Here is a 20,946-nt window from a genome sequence, read left to right as displayed (position 1 = left end):
TGTTAAAAGGGCTGTCAAAATACAGTGAACATCAGCGAGTAAAAGATGTGGGAAGGAAAAGTGTTCAACTTGAGGATGGCACCAAATGGTCAAGTGACTATCTTGTACCTGCTCCAAACAACATATTGGATACTGAGTCCCTAAAGAGTACTGATTCAACTGCTCCAACTGCCCATGGAAGGTGGTCAGGAAGTGTTTCAGGTGGTAACATCCTTTCGTCGCGATCAAATGGGAACACTGCTATGGCATCCAACTGTGATAAAGGTTCATCCAGCAGAGCAAGAAGAGTAGTTCCTCGTTGGAGCAAATACTATATTTATTATTGATATGTTTTTCCTGGTTACATGGTTCCCTACCTTCCCGCTCACACCTCCCCTCTTTCCCGGTCTGTTATTTTGTGGGAGGGGGGTGTCATGTATGTGTGTTCCAGAGCTTACTTGCATGGAGGCTCTGGAACCTGTGGCGTCATTGAGACAGTTGGTGGCTGACGAAGATATACATCCAGCCTGCTACCGCCGCTGCAGTCCCTAGTCAATAAACCCACTTCAACTCATCCTAGGGTCTGTGGGTTAATCCATAACAACGTTGTATTACGGTGTACCATTGCAAATTCAGAGTGACAACGGCTTGCACTTCATGTTGATTCAGGAATACTGTTAAGAAAAGAACATCGAGCGGCTGTATCATGTAACGTATCCGCCCCAAGTGGCGAGTTTGATTGAACGCATTCAGTGCTTTGTAGAAAGACCAGTTGCGCAAATCGGGAAATGGCAGCCTGAATGGCTGGCGTGATCCTTTGTTTGATGCTGTGCATATTTTGACTAATAGAACATTGACTGAGAATGAGAAACCATTGATGCGAATGATGACGCCTGCATTACAGCTGAAGAGACTTTATTGTACCGAGAGAACGCCAGGTGCTTTCGCTCCATACTGCGCAACCCCATAATGTGCAGGGGCAGACTTGTATTCTCACAAAAAATCAGGTTAGAATCCAGAGTGATGGTAATTGAAACTGGGATTAAAGAACAGATTCCAACAGAACACATGGAAATGATTACCCCCAGATCTGGATTAGCATAAACCAGTACTGGGAGGAGTAATAGATGCTGATTACCAAGGAGAAGTTGAGAAAAAGTCGCATAGTAATGAATCCTGGCTACCATTTGCTTCCTTTTGCTATAGCTAAATGATTATCAAATGGATGTTCCCGATGCACAATGCATCAATTGGGAACGAAAGTCCAATAGTTATGAAGCCAATCAGAAAAAAAGCTGAAAAGCTTGGCCAACTCGAATTTCATGTGCTGGATAAATGCGTTCAAAGACAGCTGAGCCGTTTAAATCAGTCAAACACTGCTGAGTGTGGAAATCCTGTCCGTCATGCAAATCCCATATAAATAAGGGGATAATAGATCTTCCCCCTCTCCTTTCCTGTACATCTCTTAGGTCTCCTGTGGACATAGGCACCAATGGTCGACATTTAAAAAAATCTGCCATGTGCAGCACCAAATAAATTATGCTCCCTAGGTTTTCTTCTGCGCACTGAAACCGGTGGAATCCAGAGTACCCCCATTTGTCAGGTTACCTTGTCCTGCAGCCGACATGCACCGGGGGAGGCAAGGCACTGAAGGGAGATGAAAAAGATTAAAAATAAAAACAATAATGGGGACCAAGCGGAAAGTTAAAAAGTCTATGCGCCTAGCTGCCAAGCCCGACACCGTCCGTGTAGAAAAAGGGACTCAGGTGAAGCACCAGAGGGCAGGGCCTTGGGGGGCGTTCCCAAGTTTACTAAATGTAAAGGGGAAGCTCAATTTTTCATTGGCAAAGGTTCCGGTACTGTCCCCATGTTGGAGGACACCTACAATGAAGGAGGAAAGGGGATGGGTCATATGTGTATATCATGTTGTAATAAATATTAGCAGCGTGCAGCTTTCTCAATGGAATATATAGTGACCCTATAGTCATTAATTTCTAGATTGTCACTTTTGCTTACCGTCTACAGGATTACATTTCACTCTCCATAGTTCAGGTGTTTTGACACAATGGGTCTCGTGAGTCCGTCAGAGGCATGAGGGGAGAAAACAATATTGCTGTTAACTTGGATGATCGTGAATTATTTTTTCTAATAGGATACCTTTCTATAAAATGGACTTCCCATATTTCCTTTTCCTGGATCAATTTCTCAACTGTCTGACCAAGGGCAGACAAGTTACAATTGAAAGCTCTACCCACAGTAATAAATGGATCAATCTAAATATTTCACAGAGTCCCCCCTTTGAATCTCAAGAACTGCCACATTCCAATGTATTTATTTGTATTTATAAAGCGCACCAAGCGGTCCTGGGGCATCGTGGCACTGTTACAAGAGTGCTTACTGTGTTACACGGACCAAGACAAGAGCACCTGTCTGAGGTTCTTGGTTACATTGAAGCTGTTGCCAGACAGGTGATCAATACAAAGACAGGACACGGCAGCAGGGTGCCGAGATACAGGCAATACGAGTGGAGTAACAGTCAGCAATCACGCGAAGGCATGGGACCTCCTAAAGGGTGCAGGGTGATTGGGCCGAGAGTGCTGGGTGGGCTAGTTGAAAAGTGCCGTTTTGAGCGATTTACGGAAAGCTATGTAGGCTGTTTCATTTTGAAGGGTTGTGTGGAGGGCATTCAAGTGCTTAGGAGCAAGGTACGTGAAGCAGGCACCTCCTGCTTTGTCCCGTTTGAAGGTGGCGACTTTAAGCTGGTTGGAGTGGTGAAACCTTACGGGATAAAATCATAACAATTTAGCCCAGCATTCTGCAGTGTTGTGCAGTGGGTGGAAACTGTAAGGTCATTTTCCCGTCATTGCAACTTCATAAAAAGCAGAGGATTACAAATCTATTAAGTTAGTAGCGGATGAGAGTTTCTCAGTGTTGCCTTTGGACCAGTATTTAATTCTTTTGACAAACTGGCATCCTCATTAGCTCGAATATTCTTTTAGTGTTGCTGCTCTCCTATTTGAATTGAATCAAACTCACCAGTTGGGAACCAACATTGGGATTGCAACTCACTGATTCTACTCATCCTCCCATGCTATAATTATTATGAATTTTTGAGTTACTATGTTCACATTTATTGGAGCTATGGGCCCCAAAGGGAGGTCTGTAAGGTTTGGGAAATATCTTAGTTGTTGAGGCATTCCCATTTTGTATCGAGGCATGCTGACCTACAGAGACATGCCTTTCAGGTTGCAGTTTTTCATCTGAACATTATTTGAAACAATGTGTTTATGGTCTGCAATACTTGGATATATTGGAAGCCTGCTCTGTGCCTTTTCTTTATTCAATACTATTTTTGATGAATCAGCAGCTGTGAGTGCTTCTAAGGATTACACAATCTTCTTTCATTAGTCTTTCTCTACTTGTTATCTTTAACCAATGTTTCCAAGACTGTTATACCAATAGATACCGGTTCAGATTTAACATATTTACTAACCAATTATTGGCAATCTTGTTAAAGTTTCTCTGCTCAAGGGGTAACTTCTTTGTACAGCGGCCTTGTAACTATTCCCAACCACTTATTGTCATCTTGACAGGGCTTAGAGATTAAATGAAGTCTTGTGGCCCCCACTTCAACTGCATTGGGACTACCAAAGAACATTAATCGATTCTTCAAGGGAAATTAAATCTTAATGATGTTCATTGTTGAGTCAGACAATGCATGACTTCATTGATTGCGGGCACAAACTGATTGTATGCCTAATTACCTGACTCAGTTCTCTAATTTCTATCAACACAGACAATTTCACTGCAAATGTGGTGGCACACGCTTCTCTGTTTTAAACTAGCACTCCTTGAGCTCAATATACTTTATCTGTGAAGCTTATTAATTTTAGAAGTTTACCTTTTCTCTCTCTGCTTTAGACTTACTTTAGACTTACAACACCAGAATGTGCCACTTCCGATCACAGATTTGTTTTATCATTCAGTTTGGGGAAAAAAAAGTTTTTTTTTTTTTACACAAACATTACATTTTTTTCAACATTGCAAAAACACCTGAAACACATATCAAAACACTCAAAAATATAATAAAAATTAACAACTTACCATATGTATTCGTTTGTGCAGTAAAATTCACATAGTTGGAACAGCTGAAATCAAAGGTATGACGGCCAAGGTAGCAATGTTTCACCATATGATTCAAATGTTCGTAGAAGTGACAGTGGTGTAGCAAAGCCTGAAGAGCAGGTTTTCCAACAAGTGATAGACCAGACTCATCATCGTGCACACATGGTCCCTGGAGCGACAAGTAACATCTTAATTGGCATCTCTTCAGCCATTCTTTTACACAATGATAGTTACATTTAAAAAAAGTAAAAAGGAATTGTAACTTCTACTGGCATATTTGTGCGTAAAATGAAGGATAGGTAAAGATAGAATAAGAAAACACTTGCCTTTTGGTAATGTTCTTTCTGATGGATGTTCCTCCCACAGACTCATCATCTATGATATTCCATCTCCAGAGATGCTCATTTTATGAAACATTTACACCACCAGGGAACCCAACGCAGCGCCTATTCGGTTCCAGACGATGCCTCAAAATTACCAGCACTAGAAATGATGTCATGGCCAGTATATATTGAGGTATCATGTCCCATGACCTCAGGTCAACCTTTTCCTGTATGCAATCTGTTGCCAAGAGGCTGCAGAACTCAAGAGAGTGTACATGCTATCTGCCAAGAGGGTCAGTTTAGGGGGCAATGAGGAATCTGTAGGAGGAACATCAATCCAAAAAACATTACCAAGAGGTAAGTAAATTGTTCTTCTAAATTATTATTTCCTCCCATGGATTCCTCATCCAAGATATACTCCCATAGCAGTACGTGGATCTGGAGACGGGAGGAGAGCAAAAGGACACCACCTAAAACAGAAAGCTCTGAAGGACCACTCTGCCAAAACTTGCATCCTGCTGTAAAAGCAGTAATGTTGGGCAAACTTGTGAAAAAAAGCCTACACAGCCACTTGGCAAATGTCTAAGACAGGGACACCTTCCTCTGCAGAGTGAAAGTGGCAGTCAAACCTGTGGTAGAATGATCCCTGAGACCTTCAAGGTCCGGTAAATCCTTCACACCCAGATGGTAGCATTCCGAGATGCAGAGAATGATCCAACCTGACAGGTTCTGTTTAGTTACGGCTCTGCCAGTACGGGGACTGCAAAACCCACGAAAATCTGCTCATCTTTCCAGACACTGCACGTCCGAAATACATAGAAGGCTAAGAACAAGCACCAGTTCCAGTGATGGAATCGCTCCTATGCCTTTGAAGGATAGGGCAGAGGCAAACACAATGGAAGATGGCACTTTTGAGAGAGATGCAAGTCTGAGAACACCTACGGGAGGAAGGAAGGTCTCATCCTCAATGTTACCTATTTGGAGAAAACCAAATAGGAAGGTTTAAACAAATAATGCCTGGAGTACACTCACCTGTCTAATGGAAGTGACAGCAACCAGGAAAATCACCTTCAGGGTAAGTAATTAAGAGAACATTAACGCAAGAGCTCAAAAGGAGCACCCATAAGGATTGGCAACACTAAATAAAAATCCCAGGCCAGAAGCACAAATTGGCATGGTGGAAACAGATTACATAATCCATGCAGAAATTGCATACAAGTGTAGTAGGAGCCTTGGGCAGGAGTCCTCTTAAAAACCAAAGTGCTCCTTCACCATGCAAATCCAATGAGAGCAACATTTCCAAAATACAGGGGATGAGATAAGCAAAAAGGAGACTTAGTGACGGGCCTTCAAGCTGAGAGAAGTGCAAACAGGTTGTCGTCGAACAAACAACACTTCATATATCTCAGCCGCTCATCAGCCAAGTAAGAAGGTGCAGGCTTCTGAGGGAGGACCCCACCCCTCCAACGGAAAAATTACTTATCAGTAATGTTGTTTCTACGGATTCTTCTACAGATTCCTCATCTTGATAGTTATTCAGCATCAGCTGCTCTGAAAATGTTTTGACAGGGGGCGTAGTGCCGCTCAATCTCGTTGTTGACTCTCTTGTATACGGCCATGCCACTTCATGACAATGGACATGACATCGGCTGCTTGGTGTCCTCCGATTCTTACAGGGCACCAGCCCCCTTACTCCTGACCAGTCTTCCTGCATTTGGCGCCCAGCCCACCTTGCACTGCCACCTGGATTACCTTGCACTAACCTGGCTGGACTGCTCCCTGTAGCCCCAGCTTTCCTTGCACTTAACTCAGAGCACTGCTGTTCTGGTTGCACTTCCCCCTGTACCCTCTCCCCTGCACTTCCTGTTGCACACTTGAACGATCTAAATGACACCAGGCCTAGTAAGATAAGGAACAAGTTACTTACCTGTAACTGTTGTTCTCGAGCATGGGTCTGGCATGGATTCACATGCTCATGAATATTCCCCGTCGTCAGGCTGGGAATCCTCGGTAAAGAAAAATCAGTATCAGTTTTGTTTCTGATCTGTCTTTCGTAGTAGTAACCAATCACTGATCTCTGCGTCATACTGACCACAGCCAATGACTGCCATCTCCCTAAGGCCCGCCTCTGGCAGCCATTTTCAGATTTGGTAGCACGTGAAGTGGCAGTATGACCAAGTGAAGAGCCGCAGAGGGGTAGGCGGGAGGGTTCGCATGTGACTCCATGCCAGACCCATGCTGGAGAACAACAGTTAGAGGTAGGTAACTTGTTCCTTCTCCAGCATGGGGTCTGGCATGGATTCACATGCTCATGAATAAAAGAATACACAGCAGTACACACATGCACAACCACGGGAGGTGGAAAAGGCTCAACATTAAGCATTACATCCAAAGCTCAACATTAAGCAATTCTTACCTCCTCACCAGGCCCACCTAAGGCGAACAGGTTGCGCAGTACTGTTTGGCCGACCCTGGACTCCTCCCTGGAATCCCGATCGACGTAGTAGAATTTCGTGAAGGTGTGCGTCGACCTCCACGTAGCAGCCCTGCAGATGTCCAGCAAGGGCACACCAGATAGGAACACTGTGGTAGCTGCAATCGCTCTGGTGGAATGGGCTCTTGGACGGCCAGGCAGCGGTCGGTTTGCCAACCGATGACAGTACATGATACAGCCGGAGAGCCATCTGGAAATGGAAGCCTTCGAGAGATCCTTCCCCTGATTGACAGGTCCAAAGTTCACAAAAAGTTGTGATGTCTTCCGAAAACTCTTTGTGCGGTCCACGTAGAACTTCAGCGCTCTAGCCACATCCAGCGAGTGCAAAGTCCTTTCAGCCGGCGACGAAGGCGACGGGAAGAAAACAGGCAACACCAAGAGTTTGTTGAGGTGGAAGTCCGACGGCACCTTGGGCATGAAGGAGGGGTGCGTCCTGAGCACTAACCTCGTGTCGTGAAAAGTCAAGTACGGGTGCTTGCAGGAAAGGGCCTGGATCTCTCCCACCCGTCGTGCGGAGATGATGGCCACAAGAAACGCTGTTTTCCGCGACAAGAACTTCAACGGAGCTGAGTGCAGAGGCTCGAACGGAGGTCCCATGAGCTTGGTCAGCACCACGTTGAGCTCCCACGCCGGGGCCGGGGCCTTCACCGGCGGGAACGATCTGAACAGTCCCTTCATGAATTCTTTCACCAGACGATGAGACCACAAAGATGTCCGTCCCGTGGTTCTGGTGTATCGGGAGATCGCAGCAAGATGAATCTTGATGGAAGCGTGCGCCAGTCCAGCCTTGACAAGCGTCAGCAGGTACGGCAGCACTTGAGGAGCCGTAATCCGTAGAGGGTTAATCTTCTGTGCGTGGCACCAGACAGAGAACCTCTTCCATTTGTTTCCGTAGCATTTAAGAGTTGAGGACGCCCTGGCCTTTGCAAGAACCTCTCTGCAGTCGGCCGGTATGTCGTAGCCTCCAAACTCTAACGCTGCAGGAGCCAGGCCTGCAAGTTCAGCGACTTCGGGTCGTGATGGAGAAAGGCGCCTCCTTCCCTGGAGAGAAGATCCGCGTCCACCGGCAGCTTGATTGACGGGGACGCTGACAAGTCCAGAAGGTCCGGGAACCATATCTGCCTCGGCCACGCAGGTGCGACGAGGATCATCCTGCACCGTGACCTCTTGAGCTGGTTGATCAGCAGCGGCAAGGGGGGGGGGCACATATAGGAACAGGCCCTCCCAGGGGAATGAGAATGCATCGCCCACGCTCCTCGGCTGGGGAAACCTGCTGGCGAACCTCCGGTACTTGGAGTTCGTCGGCGTCGCAAACAGATCGATCTGGGGTGTGCCCCACCGTCGTAAGAGGCGGTCCACTAGATCCTGTCGTAGTTCCCACTCGTGGCACGAGCGCAGCTCTCTGCTGAGTGAGTCGGCGATGGTGTTTTTTATTCCTGCCAGATGAAACGGCACCAGAAACATCCCTTGGGCGACTGCCCAATGCCACAGATACTCCGCCTACTTGGACAGGGCTGGGGATCTGGTACCGCCCTGCTTCCTGATGTAGAACATGGTGGTGGTGTTGTCGGTGAAGATCCTCACCACCTTGCCCTTAAGGGACGGAAGAAAGGACCTGAGGGCCCAAAACACTGCACGGAGTTCCAGGACGATGATATGGAGAGACATCTCCGTCGGCAGCCAAAGGCCCCTCGTGTGCAGATTTTCGGTGTGCGCTCCCCACCCTTCCAGGGAGGCATCCGTGGTCACGGTCTTCTGGTGGCCCGGGGTCTGGAAGTCCATGCCCGCCTTCAGATGCGCGCAGGTGCCCCACCACCGGATCGCTCGTCGGAAGCTCTCGTCGAGTGTGATCCTGTCCTTGAAGCTGCCCGTCTGGATCCAGCGAGCGTCCAGGAACTCCTGTAACGGGCGCATCCGAAGCCTGCACAGGCGGATGAGATAAATGCAAGAAGACATCATTCTGAGGAGGGACTTGATGGACCTGACCCTGGCCGCGTCCGCAACCAGCATCCGCTGCACCTTGCCCAAGATGGCCCTCGTCCTTTCCTCCGACGGAGAGGCCAGAAGCGCCACTGTGTCGAGCTTCGTTCCCAGAAACAGTGCGTCTTGCGCGGGCCCAGGTGGGACTTGGCGTAGTTTATGGAGAATCCCAGGTCCGTGAGTAGTTGGACGGTCCTCGCCGTGTGCTCCGCGGCGAGCTCCTTTGTCTTTGCTCGGATGAGCCAGTCGTCCAGGTAGAGGTAGATGTGGATCCCCTCCAGGCGCAGCCACCGGTGCGAGGCACTTGGTGAACACCCTGGGTGCCAACCTCAATCCGAAGGGAAGGGCTCTGAATTGGTAGTGACGCCCTTGGACCACGAATCTGAGAAACTTTCGGTGTCCCTTTAGGATGGGGATATGGAAGTAGGCAACGACGACAGGAAATCGCCCTCCTCCAGTTGACCCAGGACGTGCTGGAGGGTGACCATCCGGAACTTCTGTGCCTTGATGAATTTCTTCAGTTGTCGTAGGTCCATCCTCCCGTCTTCTTCTTCACGAGGAAGTATCTTGAGTAAACTCCGGAGCCCCGAAGCCTCTTTGGGACGAGCTCGATGGCGCCTTTCTTGAGCATCGCCTTTACCTCCAAGAGAAGTTGAGGGACGTGATGTTCCTTCCTGGCCACGGGGGGGACGCGCGGGCACTTCTTTAGAAACTCGAGCGCTTGACCCTGGTCCAGGGCGTCCAGCACCCAACGGTCGGTGGAGATGGACTCCCACACGCTGACGAAGATCGCCAGCCGGCCTCCCACCGGGGTGCTTCAGTGGGGGCCCGACCCCACGGCCGGTTCAGTCCTGCTTCGACGAGGCTTTGCCGCCTTGTCCTCCTTGGCGACGACGGCGGGGTCCGCCCGACTTGCCTCGTCCCCTGTAGGCTTCCTGTGACGACGAACGGGCCGCTTGACGATAGGTGGAAAATCCGCCACCGGAACCTTTGGAGGCACCCTGCTTGCCTCCGCCGCTTCTAAAGTGCGGCCGTCGTTGCTGGAGAACACCAAGAGGCCGGGCCGTCTCCGTGTCCGTCTTGATGGCTTGTAGGGAATCGTCCACTGTTTTCCCAAACAGGTTGCTCCCGTCGAACGGCATGTCCAAGGCTCTGGTCTGCACGTCCTGACGGAAGTCAGTTGCCTTGAGCCGTCCACGCCGTCTAAGGCACACGCCGTTGCCCAACTGGCGAAATCCAGTGTCAGCGATGTCCGTCGCTATCGTAATGGCGTGGTCCGACGCCACTTCTCCTTCTTGCAAGATCTCTAGAGCCTCCGCCCTCTTGTCGTCTGGTAAGAAGTCCAGCAGGGGAGCGATTTTGTACCACAACTCCCTGTCATAGCGGGCTTTGATAGCCAAGGCGTTGGCAGCCTTAATCGTCGTCGCTGCCGATGAGATGACTCTGCGTCCCATCGTGTCCAATTTCTTTCCCTCGCCGTCCGACGGGGAGGTTGACGTAGAGGCCGAGGGCCCCCCCCCCCCCTTTCTTCCTGGCCGCCGCTGAGACGACCGAGTCCGGGGTCGGCTGTGCCCGAAGGCACAAGGGGGCCGAGTCCGGGAACCGGTACTTCTTCTCGTACCGATCCCTCCTCGCAGGCGTCGTGGATGGGTTCTTGAAGAGGGCAAGACCCTCATCCCAGATATCGTTCAGTAGAGGTACAGCGAGGACCGTCTTCCTCTTGGTCTCGCGCCGTTGATAAAGGAAACCTTCCTTCTGCTCTTCCGGGCAGAGCTGGAAAAGCTCAGATGCCCTGGCGATCATGGCATGAAACGATCCAATAAGGACTGTATAGCCAACAAAATGGCCGCCGAGTTGTCTTGCGGCACTGGTTGAGGGGAGTCCGACGAGCAGTCAGGAGCCCCGTCGGCACCCTCGACGTTCTCGTTGTCTCCTACGTCTGGGTCCCTCCCGACGGGCTGGTCTTCTTCCACAACAACGCCGTGGCTTAAGACTTCAATCAGCTCCTCCCCAGAGGTTGAGGCCGAATCCACGATGACCTCCTGCCCCCCCTTTTTCTTCTCCGTCGGAGGTTTCACGGGGGTCCTGTCGATGGGCATGAAAGAGGACTCCCTCTGTGGTGGCAGGGAGACTCTGGGCCCCGAGGTCGCCACCACTGGTGTAGCCTCCACAGGCTGAGCCAGGGCCGCCGCGACTGTCTCGATAGAGGCCTTGGCCGCGTGGATTAAGGCTTTCACCACCTTAGGTGCGCTCACCGCCTTCTCCTTGGGGGGAGGGTCACCGCCTCGCTCCACCTCCGATGGGGCCTTCGAGCTCGACCGGGGTCTCTCCAGGAGCTTCGCCGGGTGCTCGGCCTTCCTCTTACCCGAGCCAGAGCGTTGGCTCGTGGTGGATGGCGCCGGGGAGGATGCGCCCTGCCTGGCGCCCGTAGAGCCCGACTGCTCGGCGCTCCCGGTGCCAGCGGACTCGCAGTGCTTGGCCTTCCGTTGGACCCCCGTCACCGGGGCGCCCTCAAAGGTCTTAGAAGACCGCTCGGACTTCTTCTTCTTCTCGCCTGACGGGCTCTTCCCCTCCAGCCAGTTGGCGAGACGCAGATGGCGGTCCTTCATGGTCCGCTCCGACATATTGCGTCAAAACGCACAGTCCTTCTCCACGTGCGTCTTGTCCTCATGCAGGTAGTAGAGGCAAAGGGAGTGTTCGTCCTCTTTAAAGACATTCTAAAGCTGGCATCTAGGGAAGAATCTGAGCAGCTTTCCGGGCGTCGAGCTTCCCTTCTCCTGGGCCATGATCGAGATGGGCCTGAGAAACTTCTGGAGTCCTCCAAAAGCGTGGCTCGACGAAATCTTCACCCTTGAGGGGCGTAGAAGAATCCGACATGGGTCCCCGTTCATCAGATAAAGAAACGGTGGAGCTTGAGGCTCTTTTGACCGAAAAAGAGAAAATGTTCCTAAGAAAAAAACGCAAAAAAAGAACTAAAGCTCGAGAGCAATAGCACGAGGATCCCAACACTTCAACGTGCGGTAAAAATCTGAAGATGGCTGCCAGAGGCGGGGCTTAGGGAGATGGCAGTCATTGGCTGTGGTCAGTATGACGCAGAGATCAGTGATTGGTTACTACTACGAAAGCCAGATCAGAAACGAAACTGATACTGATTTTTCTTTACCGAGGATTCCCAGCATGACGACGGGGAATATTCATGAGCATGTGAATCCATGCCAGACCCATGCTGGAGAATTTGTCTTGTCTTCCCTTGTTCCCTTGCCTGGTTCCGCCTCAAAACTCTTGTGTATAGACACATAATAAATGCCAAATAAATCAATCCTCGTCAAAGTCCCAGTCCCTGTACCTAAGCCTCTCAGGAGCCAAGCATGCAGGTTCAGAGGGTCTGGGTTTGGGTGAAGAACATTGCCTCCCGACTGTGACAAGAGGTCCAGCCACTGAGGAAGCCTGATTGCCCAGTTTGGGGCTATCAGGGTGAGGTGAGCCCTGAATCTCCACAACCTCCTGAGAACACAAGGGATGAGTGGTAGCAGCGGGAATGCATAATGGTGGTCAAGACCCACTCCACCAGAAATGTGTACCCTAATGCCCCCATTGGGGGAAATTCCCACACACAGAACTGCTTGCATTTCGTGTTGTACTTTGTCACAAACAAGTCCACTGTTGAGGTCCCCCACCGGTTGAAGATCTATGTTATCACCTTTGGGCATAGCTCCCATTAGTGGTAGACTGAGCTCTGCCTTCTCAGACCATCAGCCAACTCATTCTCCACCACTACCAGATGAGCTGCAGAGGCTGAGATGTTATTCTCTAGAATTCAGAACCATAGCTGCATGGCCTCCCTGCAAAGGGGCAGTGATATCACCTGCTTGTTGAGGAGTGCATGGTCACTGTTAACACCAGGACATGTTTCCCCTGGAGAGAAGGCGCAAAAGCCATCGGTGCTAGTCTGACTGCTCACAGCTCCAGCAGATTGATGTGGTAAACGTTTTCCTTCTTGGACCAACGGCCGCGGAACTGGAGAAAGCCGCAATGAGCTCCCCAGCCCTTCAGCATGGCGTCTGTGACAACTTGCTCTTCCGGCCATGGTGCCCTGAAAGATTCTAACGCAAACATGTTTGTCCTGTCGTTATACCACTGAATGGATCTCATATGGAGTCTTGCATGTGGCACAAGGAAAATACAGGATGTCATGAAGCACAATAGGTGTAAGAAAGCCGATTGCAGGAGACTTTTGGTATTCTGGAAGAGACTGACCGCGTGTGCCACGTTGGTGACAAGCCTTCACCTCCCGGGTATCCAAGACCACGCTGATGAACCTTTGCGCAGTGAGGTCTGTGATTTCTGTAAATTCTGGGAGAAACCCAACACATGCACTAGTGAAGAGGTAACCTGAGGTGCCTCAAAACTTGATCTGGTGACCATGCTCAGATCAGCCAATCGTCCAAGTATGGAAACATGAAGATGCAGCTCTTCTGAGGTGGGCCACTACTACTTCCATCAGCTTGGTAAAGACCTTGGAGGCAGAGGTCAACCCAAAAGGGAGCACATTGAATTGGTAACGTGCATCCCTGATGACGAACCTTAGGAACCGCCTGTGATTCCTGTGAATAGGCACAAGAAAATAGGTGTCCGGAAGGTCCAGCAACATCAGCCAGTCTTGGAAATGCAGAGCCTGGAGAATTTCCCCCAATGTCCCCATTCTGAATTTGTTTCAACTTGTGCAAATCCCTGAGGTTCAGAACGAGACAAAGTCCTCCCCCTTTCTTGGGCACCAGGAAGTATCGGGAGTACAAACCAGAGCCCATTTCCTCGGCTGGCTCTTCCTCGAGTGCTCCCTTCAAAATAAGGGCCTACTGTTCTTCCTGGAGCTCCCATTCCAGCTGTCTGGAGGGAGGTGTAGGCCTGTCTGGAGGTATCTTCAAACGTGAGGCAGTAACCCCACTTGATCAACTGAAGGACCCGGACATCAGAAGTCATTTTCTCCCATTGTCCAAGAACCTGGAGACTCTCCCTCCAACCGGAGCAGCATGGGGGAGATCTCAAAGATTTCTGAGGCACTGCCGATGCTACAGCAGTAGTCAACTGTCTCGACCCTCCTTTACCTCTACCTGGCCTTGGGAACGTACATTGCCCTTGCTTGGCTTAGACGCTTAGACGCTTGCGCTCTTCTGGGAAATGTGGACTATCTCCTGTAACCCTATCCTCTGGAGGTCAAAACGATGTTCTCCATTGAAGTAAATGTGCAGCAGCTTCTACTGAATGTTTACAGAAAACCCTGAGTCCCCCAGATAAGCACACCAGCGGAGCACCGTCGAACTGCCCAGGGTGCGACCCCATACAGTCCACTGCATCCAAAACTGCTTGACACACTTGACAGGCTATTTACTTGCAATAAGCAAACATTCTTGACCTCTCTCACCGGGAGGTGATCAGATGCTTCTGAAATGGTGCTCCAGAGAACATGAGAGAATTTAGCAAAGGCACAAGAGGCATTCATGGTGAAAACGTTCTTCACAAAAACATTCACTTTTTTCAACTCCGTATCGGTAGGGAGGTTCAACATCGAGGGACTGGACGTAACCCTTGCCGCCTACACCACCAACCCTTCTGAGTTCGGGAGAGCCACCAAGAACTGAATGTCGCCCCTTGTCGGCTTATACTTCTTTGTGAACTCTGTGCCACAAGGCCATGACCGGGCCCATTATGGCAGCACTGAACAGTAAAGCTCGCTCAGTCTGCGGCCCACGTTCGAGGATGTGAGGAAGGCCATACTGCGACAACAGCTTTGTCGGCGCACCAAACCCTAATTCCATGACTACCTTTGCGACTGCCTTGCAGCATTGGGCGTTCGGGTGCACATTGGTGTTTAACTGATGGAATTTTACATAGGGAGACGTATGCAATCCAGTGGCATCGTGGAGGTTCTCCGCCAGTTGCAGTAACCCAGCCTGGCCCACCACAAAATCTGAAAATCTGGCAACGGATGGAAGGCTGCACCCCCCCCCCCCCATCGGCTCGAATGCTTAACTTATCGGGTCGCTCTCCTCGTAAAAAAGAAACATCATCGAGGCAAAGAACACAGATCTAGGATCCAGTACGAAGCTTCGATCTTGCAGGGCTTCCACCGGTCAAGGCTTCCAAGATGGTGATGTCACTGCACAATTTTCACCTCCTGACTTCCCCTCCCACCAGATGAATCAGGTGTGCGGAGGAGTGCATCTTAGTGATGCCCTTCTGCCCGACTAGGGCAATCCCGTAAGTTTGAAGATGACCCCACATCCACAGGCGTGGTCCCCAATTCTAAGGGCAGACCGGCCTTGTGGCCACCAAATCCGAACACTTCAGTTTTCAGCGGGAGGGTACCTGGAATGTAGGTCCTTTCTGACAGTGTGGTGTTTCAAGTTGAGTGCTGCTTTTTATGTAGCAAATCCGCCTTTGGGCTTGTTTCCTCCATCTTCCGCCACCACATGTCAGCGAGGGCTGCTGTTAGGACACACAACCAGTACAAAAAATTTGTCTGCTCACGTGAAACAAGTGGAGCCAGGCGGCCGTCTGCTCCGGCAGTGTCTCATGGATGTTGACGTACCTCTATTCAATCTGGGGCCCATGGCTGGACCCTCCCAGTCTCAGAAGGGGGGCACTTGGTTCATACAAGGGTTCCGTCGGTCTGTATGCCTGTGCGGGCCATGCAGGTCGCTAGGTACACCCTGACACTCTGTTCCGACGTCCACTTATTTCCGCTGAACCCTCGCTGTGGATCTAGGCTTTGGGTGGCTCAGAGCAAAGGCAGCCTTGTGCCAAAACCAAGATGGTGCCTCCGGGGCTCCGAAAGCTGTACACCCTGGCACCGCCATATGCCCTCTTCCCTGTCACCACTGAGGAATTGGTCCACACACAATGCGCAGTACCCACTGCTCTCGCTATCTGCAGGGTCTCAGCGAAAGGATAGTGCAGGATTTTGTCAGTATTTAGGAGCGGGCATGAGCAGAGCTCCAAGTTACTGTGTCTTCTCTATGAGGCTCTTCGCCTTTCTGCAACTCGTTTTTTTAAGGTCATGCATGGACACAGTGTTTTCCGTCAGGACCAGTACATTCTTGCCTGGCACTGAAGGAAGTCAGACATCCAAGGCCAGTACGATTACCCTTCATGCCAGCAAGTTGTGTCCAAAGACTCAGAGGGAGCCCACAGTTGGCACACTTTCAGGACTTGTAGAAAAGCATCACAGGCTTCCAATGGCGGGTACCAGACTACAATCAACTGGGGCCAGGGTTGCTGAAGCCACGCCCCTTTTAACAATTCATCATGCAGAAACCAACATGTAAAGTTTTGAGAAACTCTCGCTGAGACTTGCAAAAGGTCTGACATGTTTCACTGAAAATGAGATCACTGACAACGGAGAAGCCACTGAAGCAATCTCATGCACAGTCGAGCCTCCGGGATTACAAGAATGCAAGAAGCCATGAGATCCAGCAAGCACAAGAAGGCTGAGACCAGGATGTTCTCCTGGGATTTCAGGACATGAACCATCATGAAGAATTTCACCACTCGATCTTCGGGAGGAAAGACCTGCCCAAGCGATTATCCAAGATTGAAACAATAAACCAGAGGGACTGTGAAGGCGAAACGTGAGACTTCTAGAAGTTCAGGGTGCAGCTCAAGCTGTGCAACAGGCTGCATGTATGAACAAGTGTGCCGATGACTGGTGTGGAGAGAAAACTCAGATGCTCCAGTTGTCTAGGTAGAGGAACACATGAATGCTTTCCCTCCTGAGGCAAGATGCGACTACTGCCAGCAGGTACAAGGCCCTCTGTGTCAAAACCGAATGGCAGAACCTTGTATTGGTAGTGGCAAGAACCCCCTACAGATCTCAGGTACTTCCTATGCTTCATATGTATCGGCACTGGTAGTAAGCATCTTGAAAGTTCTGTGATACTAACCAGTTATGCAGATCCAAGGGTTGGATGATCTGGGCAAGAATCGACATCTTACTTTTGTCCTTGCGCAGGCACAAATTAAGAGACTCAGATACAAGATTGAATGCAGGCCCCTATCCTTCTTCTGAAACGGATAGTAAAAGCAACACCAGCTCCTGCTTCATTCAGAGAAGGGCCCTGTTCTATAGTGCACTTAGCCAGAAGCTGACGAATCTCGTACAAAATGAGAAGGCAAAGGGGGCCTAGAAGGAGGATGATCTCAATGGTGTTGAGCAAAGGGGTAACAAAATTCCTGATTTGTGACCTGCAAGGCTCAAGCATCAGATGTGATGCAATACCATTCTGCGCTGAACAATGATGGAAATAGTCTTCACAGAGGCTTGTTAGGTAGAAACCTGTGCAGGTCCCTCTGGGACCATTGCAAAAGATTTAAGACTACAGCTTTTGGCAGCAAACCCACTTGGTAGCAGTCTGTACCACACAGATTCACTTGGTAGCTGTGGCTGAGCAGTCAGACTTCCCTCAAGAAGAGTTAGGCAGTATACAGAGTAGTCACAATAGGTCAAAAGAACACAGTAGAACAAGCAAACACTGACCAGAGCTTGGTGTAAAAGAGATATAATTATTTATTTAAAACCACATCTACTAAAACACACAGGCACTAATATTAAGCAGTTCAAAAACACGGTCACTAAAAGATATACACTCCCTTAAAAGAATATTAGACAAGTCTAAAGTAAAGCCCCACTTATTTTCAGACAGCGGTGAGCGCTTAACGCAGATGGCACTCTAATAATTCGTTTTAAAAGGGAGAGAAAAGCAGGGTATAAATTGAAACAGGTCCCAACACTTTCACAAGAACACAACAAGAGAGGAAGGCAAAGTCAAACCGTGAAGTTAGAGTTCAGAAGGCCAGATCCACTTTAAGAGGATCAGAACGAAATGTGTCCAAGGTCGCACGGTTGAAAAGTGCATAAAAGTCTCGAAAAGGTTCAGAAAGAATTGGACCAAAAGAAAGGGACCATTTAGAGGGTCAAGGCGGCCAGCCCAGTCCCGAAGGTTAAGGGATTATTATTACCTTGTAGCAATCTTTAAGGTACCCTGTCCGCCAGGTCTCCCTTTCTAAAGTGGTGAGAATACTCCAGCAGGGGCAGTTGTTCCTGGAAGCGGATGCAAGTCGGTGCTTCATCCAGGGGAAGAGAGGATCTCGTCGGGGAGGAAAGCAGGAGTCCGTTGCACTGCCAGGGAAGAAACCAGCCGCAGAGTTCTCAGTTAAAAGGAGCGGTCCTTTTATTCGCGGTCCAGTGGTAAGTGGCTATCCGGTTGTTGGGGTGCTTGGCACGGGCAATTCGACCACAAGACGTCCTGGGATGTGAGAAAAAGAAGGTAAACTGGTTGTGCCCACCAGTCAGGGGAAGAAGACTCTCCAGCAGGGAGACCTTCTCTGTCTTCGGGAAGTGGTGAGTCGGTTCCGCAGGGCTCCACCGGTGGTGTCGTCGTAGCAGGTCAGCTCAGCTTCTCCCTCGTCGGATTCTCAGGTCCTGTGGCGACTTCTGAAGTTCCAGTCCCCAAAGCCCTGCTTTTATGCAGCACACCCACATTCACTCAGCCTAGCGGCTCACCACTTGGGCCAATCACACAAGAGTGCGACTTGAGTTACCAAGGTAACTCAGTCCAGGGTGCCTAAACCCCCTCCCACACACCCTGTGGTACCCAGACAGAGTGGCACCACTTTTGGAGGCTTCTGTGGAGAAGCCCGCCAAAAGTGGAACAAAGGGCTCGACTTGGGTTGGAGTCACAGAAGAGAACACAAATGCCATTTTAGAATCGAGTCCTGGCAAAAAATACCAACCAGCAAATTAATATTAAATAAATAAACCGGCGGTATGTTCGAGGCTATGAGAATTAAATAATTAAAGTTGGTAGCCTCGAACAATGGGAAAATCCCATAGGGATATATTCGCGGTCGAATATAAAAAGTAGTATCCACTGCCACCAGCCAAAACTCGATCAGGGGGGACGGAGACGTGCCCCCTCGACTAACAGACCCCGGGGCAATCAAATTGCCCCGACCAGTACGTCCACAATATGATGGTTTGTACTGGTTTCTGTTCATAATTTGGGACTAGTAAAGCCAATGGTGACTTTACATGCCCTGGGAAACAGTAGTCAGTCCCAGGGTATGGAGTCTATGGTGGGGTGTCACTATGACACCCCTGTGTCACTGCACGGAGGGTGCTGTGTAACACACATAATAACAAACACATGAGACCCTATGGAGTAAAGGACCCCATAGCCCATAAAACACATTAACAGTCAAAGGAACACCATAAATCATGTCCAAGAGTGGGAAAGAGTCTCACTCTTGGCAGGAGAGAAAAAAACAAACTCCAGAAATCCAGCAAAGCTGCTGGGGGACTCACTAGGTCAGGAAATTCAGCCTAAACAGAGAATTCTTTTTTTTTTTCATTTTTATTTTTGTCGGCAGAGGTTCACAAGGCACATACGTCAAGGCAACAAATAATTAAAGCAAGCACAGCATAAAACATTGTAATGGTTACAGAATACAGTTCCAACAGTGGATATAGAGCATCAACAATACAGAAATACACAGCAATAATCACGGTGCATGAGTAGAGACCGGAGATAAGCCGAAACCGGGCGTGTTCTCACTTTGATTGTTGAGCTATGTGTTAAATTTGCTCCAGATGTTCCTGGGGCGAGACTGGGTGGGCAGCATTGTCGGGTATTCCTCCTCACAGTTCCGCGACCATGTGAGCATACCCAGCCATTTCTGAGAGGCCGGTGGGGAGGAGCGCTTCCAGTTCTGAAGTATACATTTTTTGGCAATCATGCAGCTTATATTCAAAAACTTTTTCAAATGCTTAGTTTCGTCAGACCCACAGACCCCAAACAGAACCGCCAAAGGATCGGGATCAATTACAGTTTCAGTTACCGCACTCAGAGTATGGAGGACACTGTCCCAGAAACTGGACAATTTGTTACAGGTCCAGAACATATGCAAGTGATCAGCATCCACCGCCCTACAGCGCGGGCAGAGGTGCACCTCAGAGCGAGCAAACCCCGATGTCCTGCGTGGCGTATAGTAAAGCCTATTGAGGAGCTTGTATTGCATGGCACAAAAACAGAAATTGAGAGACACTTTGTGTGTGGCAGCACATATCCTCCCACAATTCATCAGAAATTTCTAGAGCCAGTTCAGCTGATCATTCGTTGCGCGCCCTAAGAGTAGGAATGAGGATGATATCTAGTAGGATTTGATACAGCGAAGAGACGACGCCGCGTGCATCGCCCGAGTTGGCGATGTAGGCTATCGCCGGGTTGTCTGGGGGATCATCCGGAAAGGAGGGCCACATGGTGCGGAACGCGGCGGGAAGCCTGTAGTATTGGAGAGTCTCTAGGGGAGATCTGGTGTGCCCCGGCCTCCAGGTGGGGCCTATGAATTTGCCCTCGGGATAGAAGTCAGACAGGGCCCGATACCCCAACACTGCTCCAACCTTTTCAGTTTGGCCTCAGATCGTCCAAGGGCGGCCCTAATAGCTTTCAACACCCCTGCCTCTCGGGAAACAGACATGCCCCTAATGTAAGCCTTAAATGCCTCCCATCTGACCGCGGCGGTCGTGTCTTGAAGAGAGTTAAGCTCAAAGAAGGACTCAATGTCCGCTAAAATCTCAGATTTAAACACAATGTCTTTTAGAGCTTCGGACTTGAAGCGCCAGGTGCAGAGTGTTGGGATAGGAATTCCCAGCCCTAAGGACAGTATGATCGGAGAATGATCCGAGAAAGTGCCACCTACCCATAGCATCTCTCGAGACCAAAAACAGATGTATCCTGGACGAACTATCATGTACAGACGAGTTATAAGTGTAGACGAGTTATAAGTGTAGTCCTGCTGTTGGGGGTGAAGTGTTCTCCAGGCGTCGCAAATATTAAGCGACTGCATGTGGCCATGCAGCCTGCGCGCCGCGCTAGACAGGGCTCTGGGTGCAGTGGCAGTTCTGTCCAGGGCCCTGTCGAGTATAAGGTTCAGGCCCCCCCCCCCATATGATCTGCACTCCCACAAAGCCCAGCAGTATGGTATAGTTAC

The 20,946-nt window shown here is 49.8% G+C and overlaps 1 protein-coding gene across 1 annotated transcript in view; it reads right to left on the bottom strand.

The window, feature by feature from the left end:
- The window catches only part of RTTN (rotatin), a 2,784,523-nt gene that overhangs the window by 605,238 nt on the left and 2,158,339 nt on the right, over positions 1 to 20,946 (bottom strand). Inside the window, exon 34 of the mRNA XM_069620779.1 lies at positions 4,084 to 4,273. Within this exon, the coding sequence (XP_069476880.1) occupies positions 4,084 to 4,273 (190 nt within the window). The remainder of the gene's footprint in view (positions 1 to 4,083; positions 4,274 to 20,946) is intronic.

Source organism: Ambystoma mexicanum, chromosome 5q (genome assembly GCF_040938575.1).
Source record: "Ambystoma mexicanum isolate Mex_15411 chromosome 5q, UKY_AmexF1_1, whole genome shotgun sequence".
Lineage (NCBI taxonomy): Eukaryota > Metazoa > Chordata > Amphibia > Caudata > Ambystomatidae > Ambystoma > Ambystoma mexicanum.
This window is presented reverse-complemented; position numbering and strand designations above follow the sequence as displayed.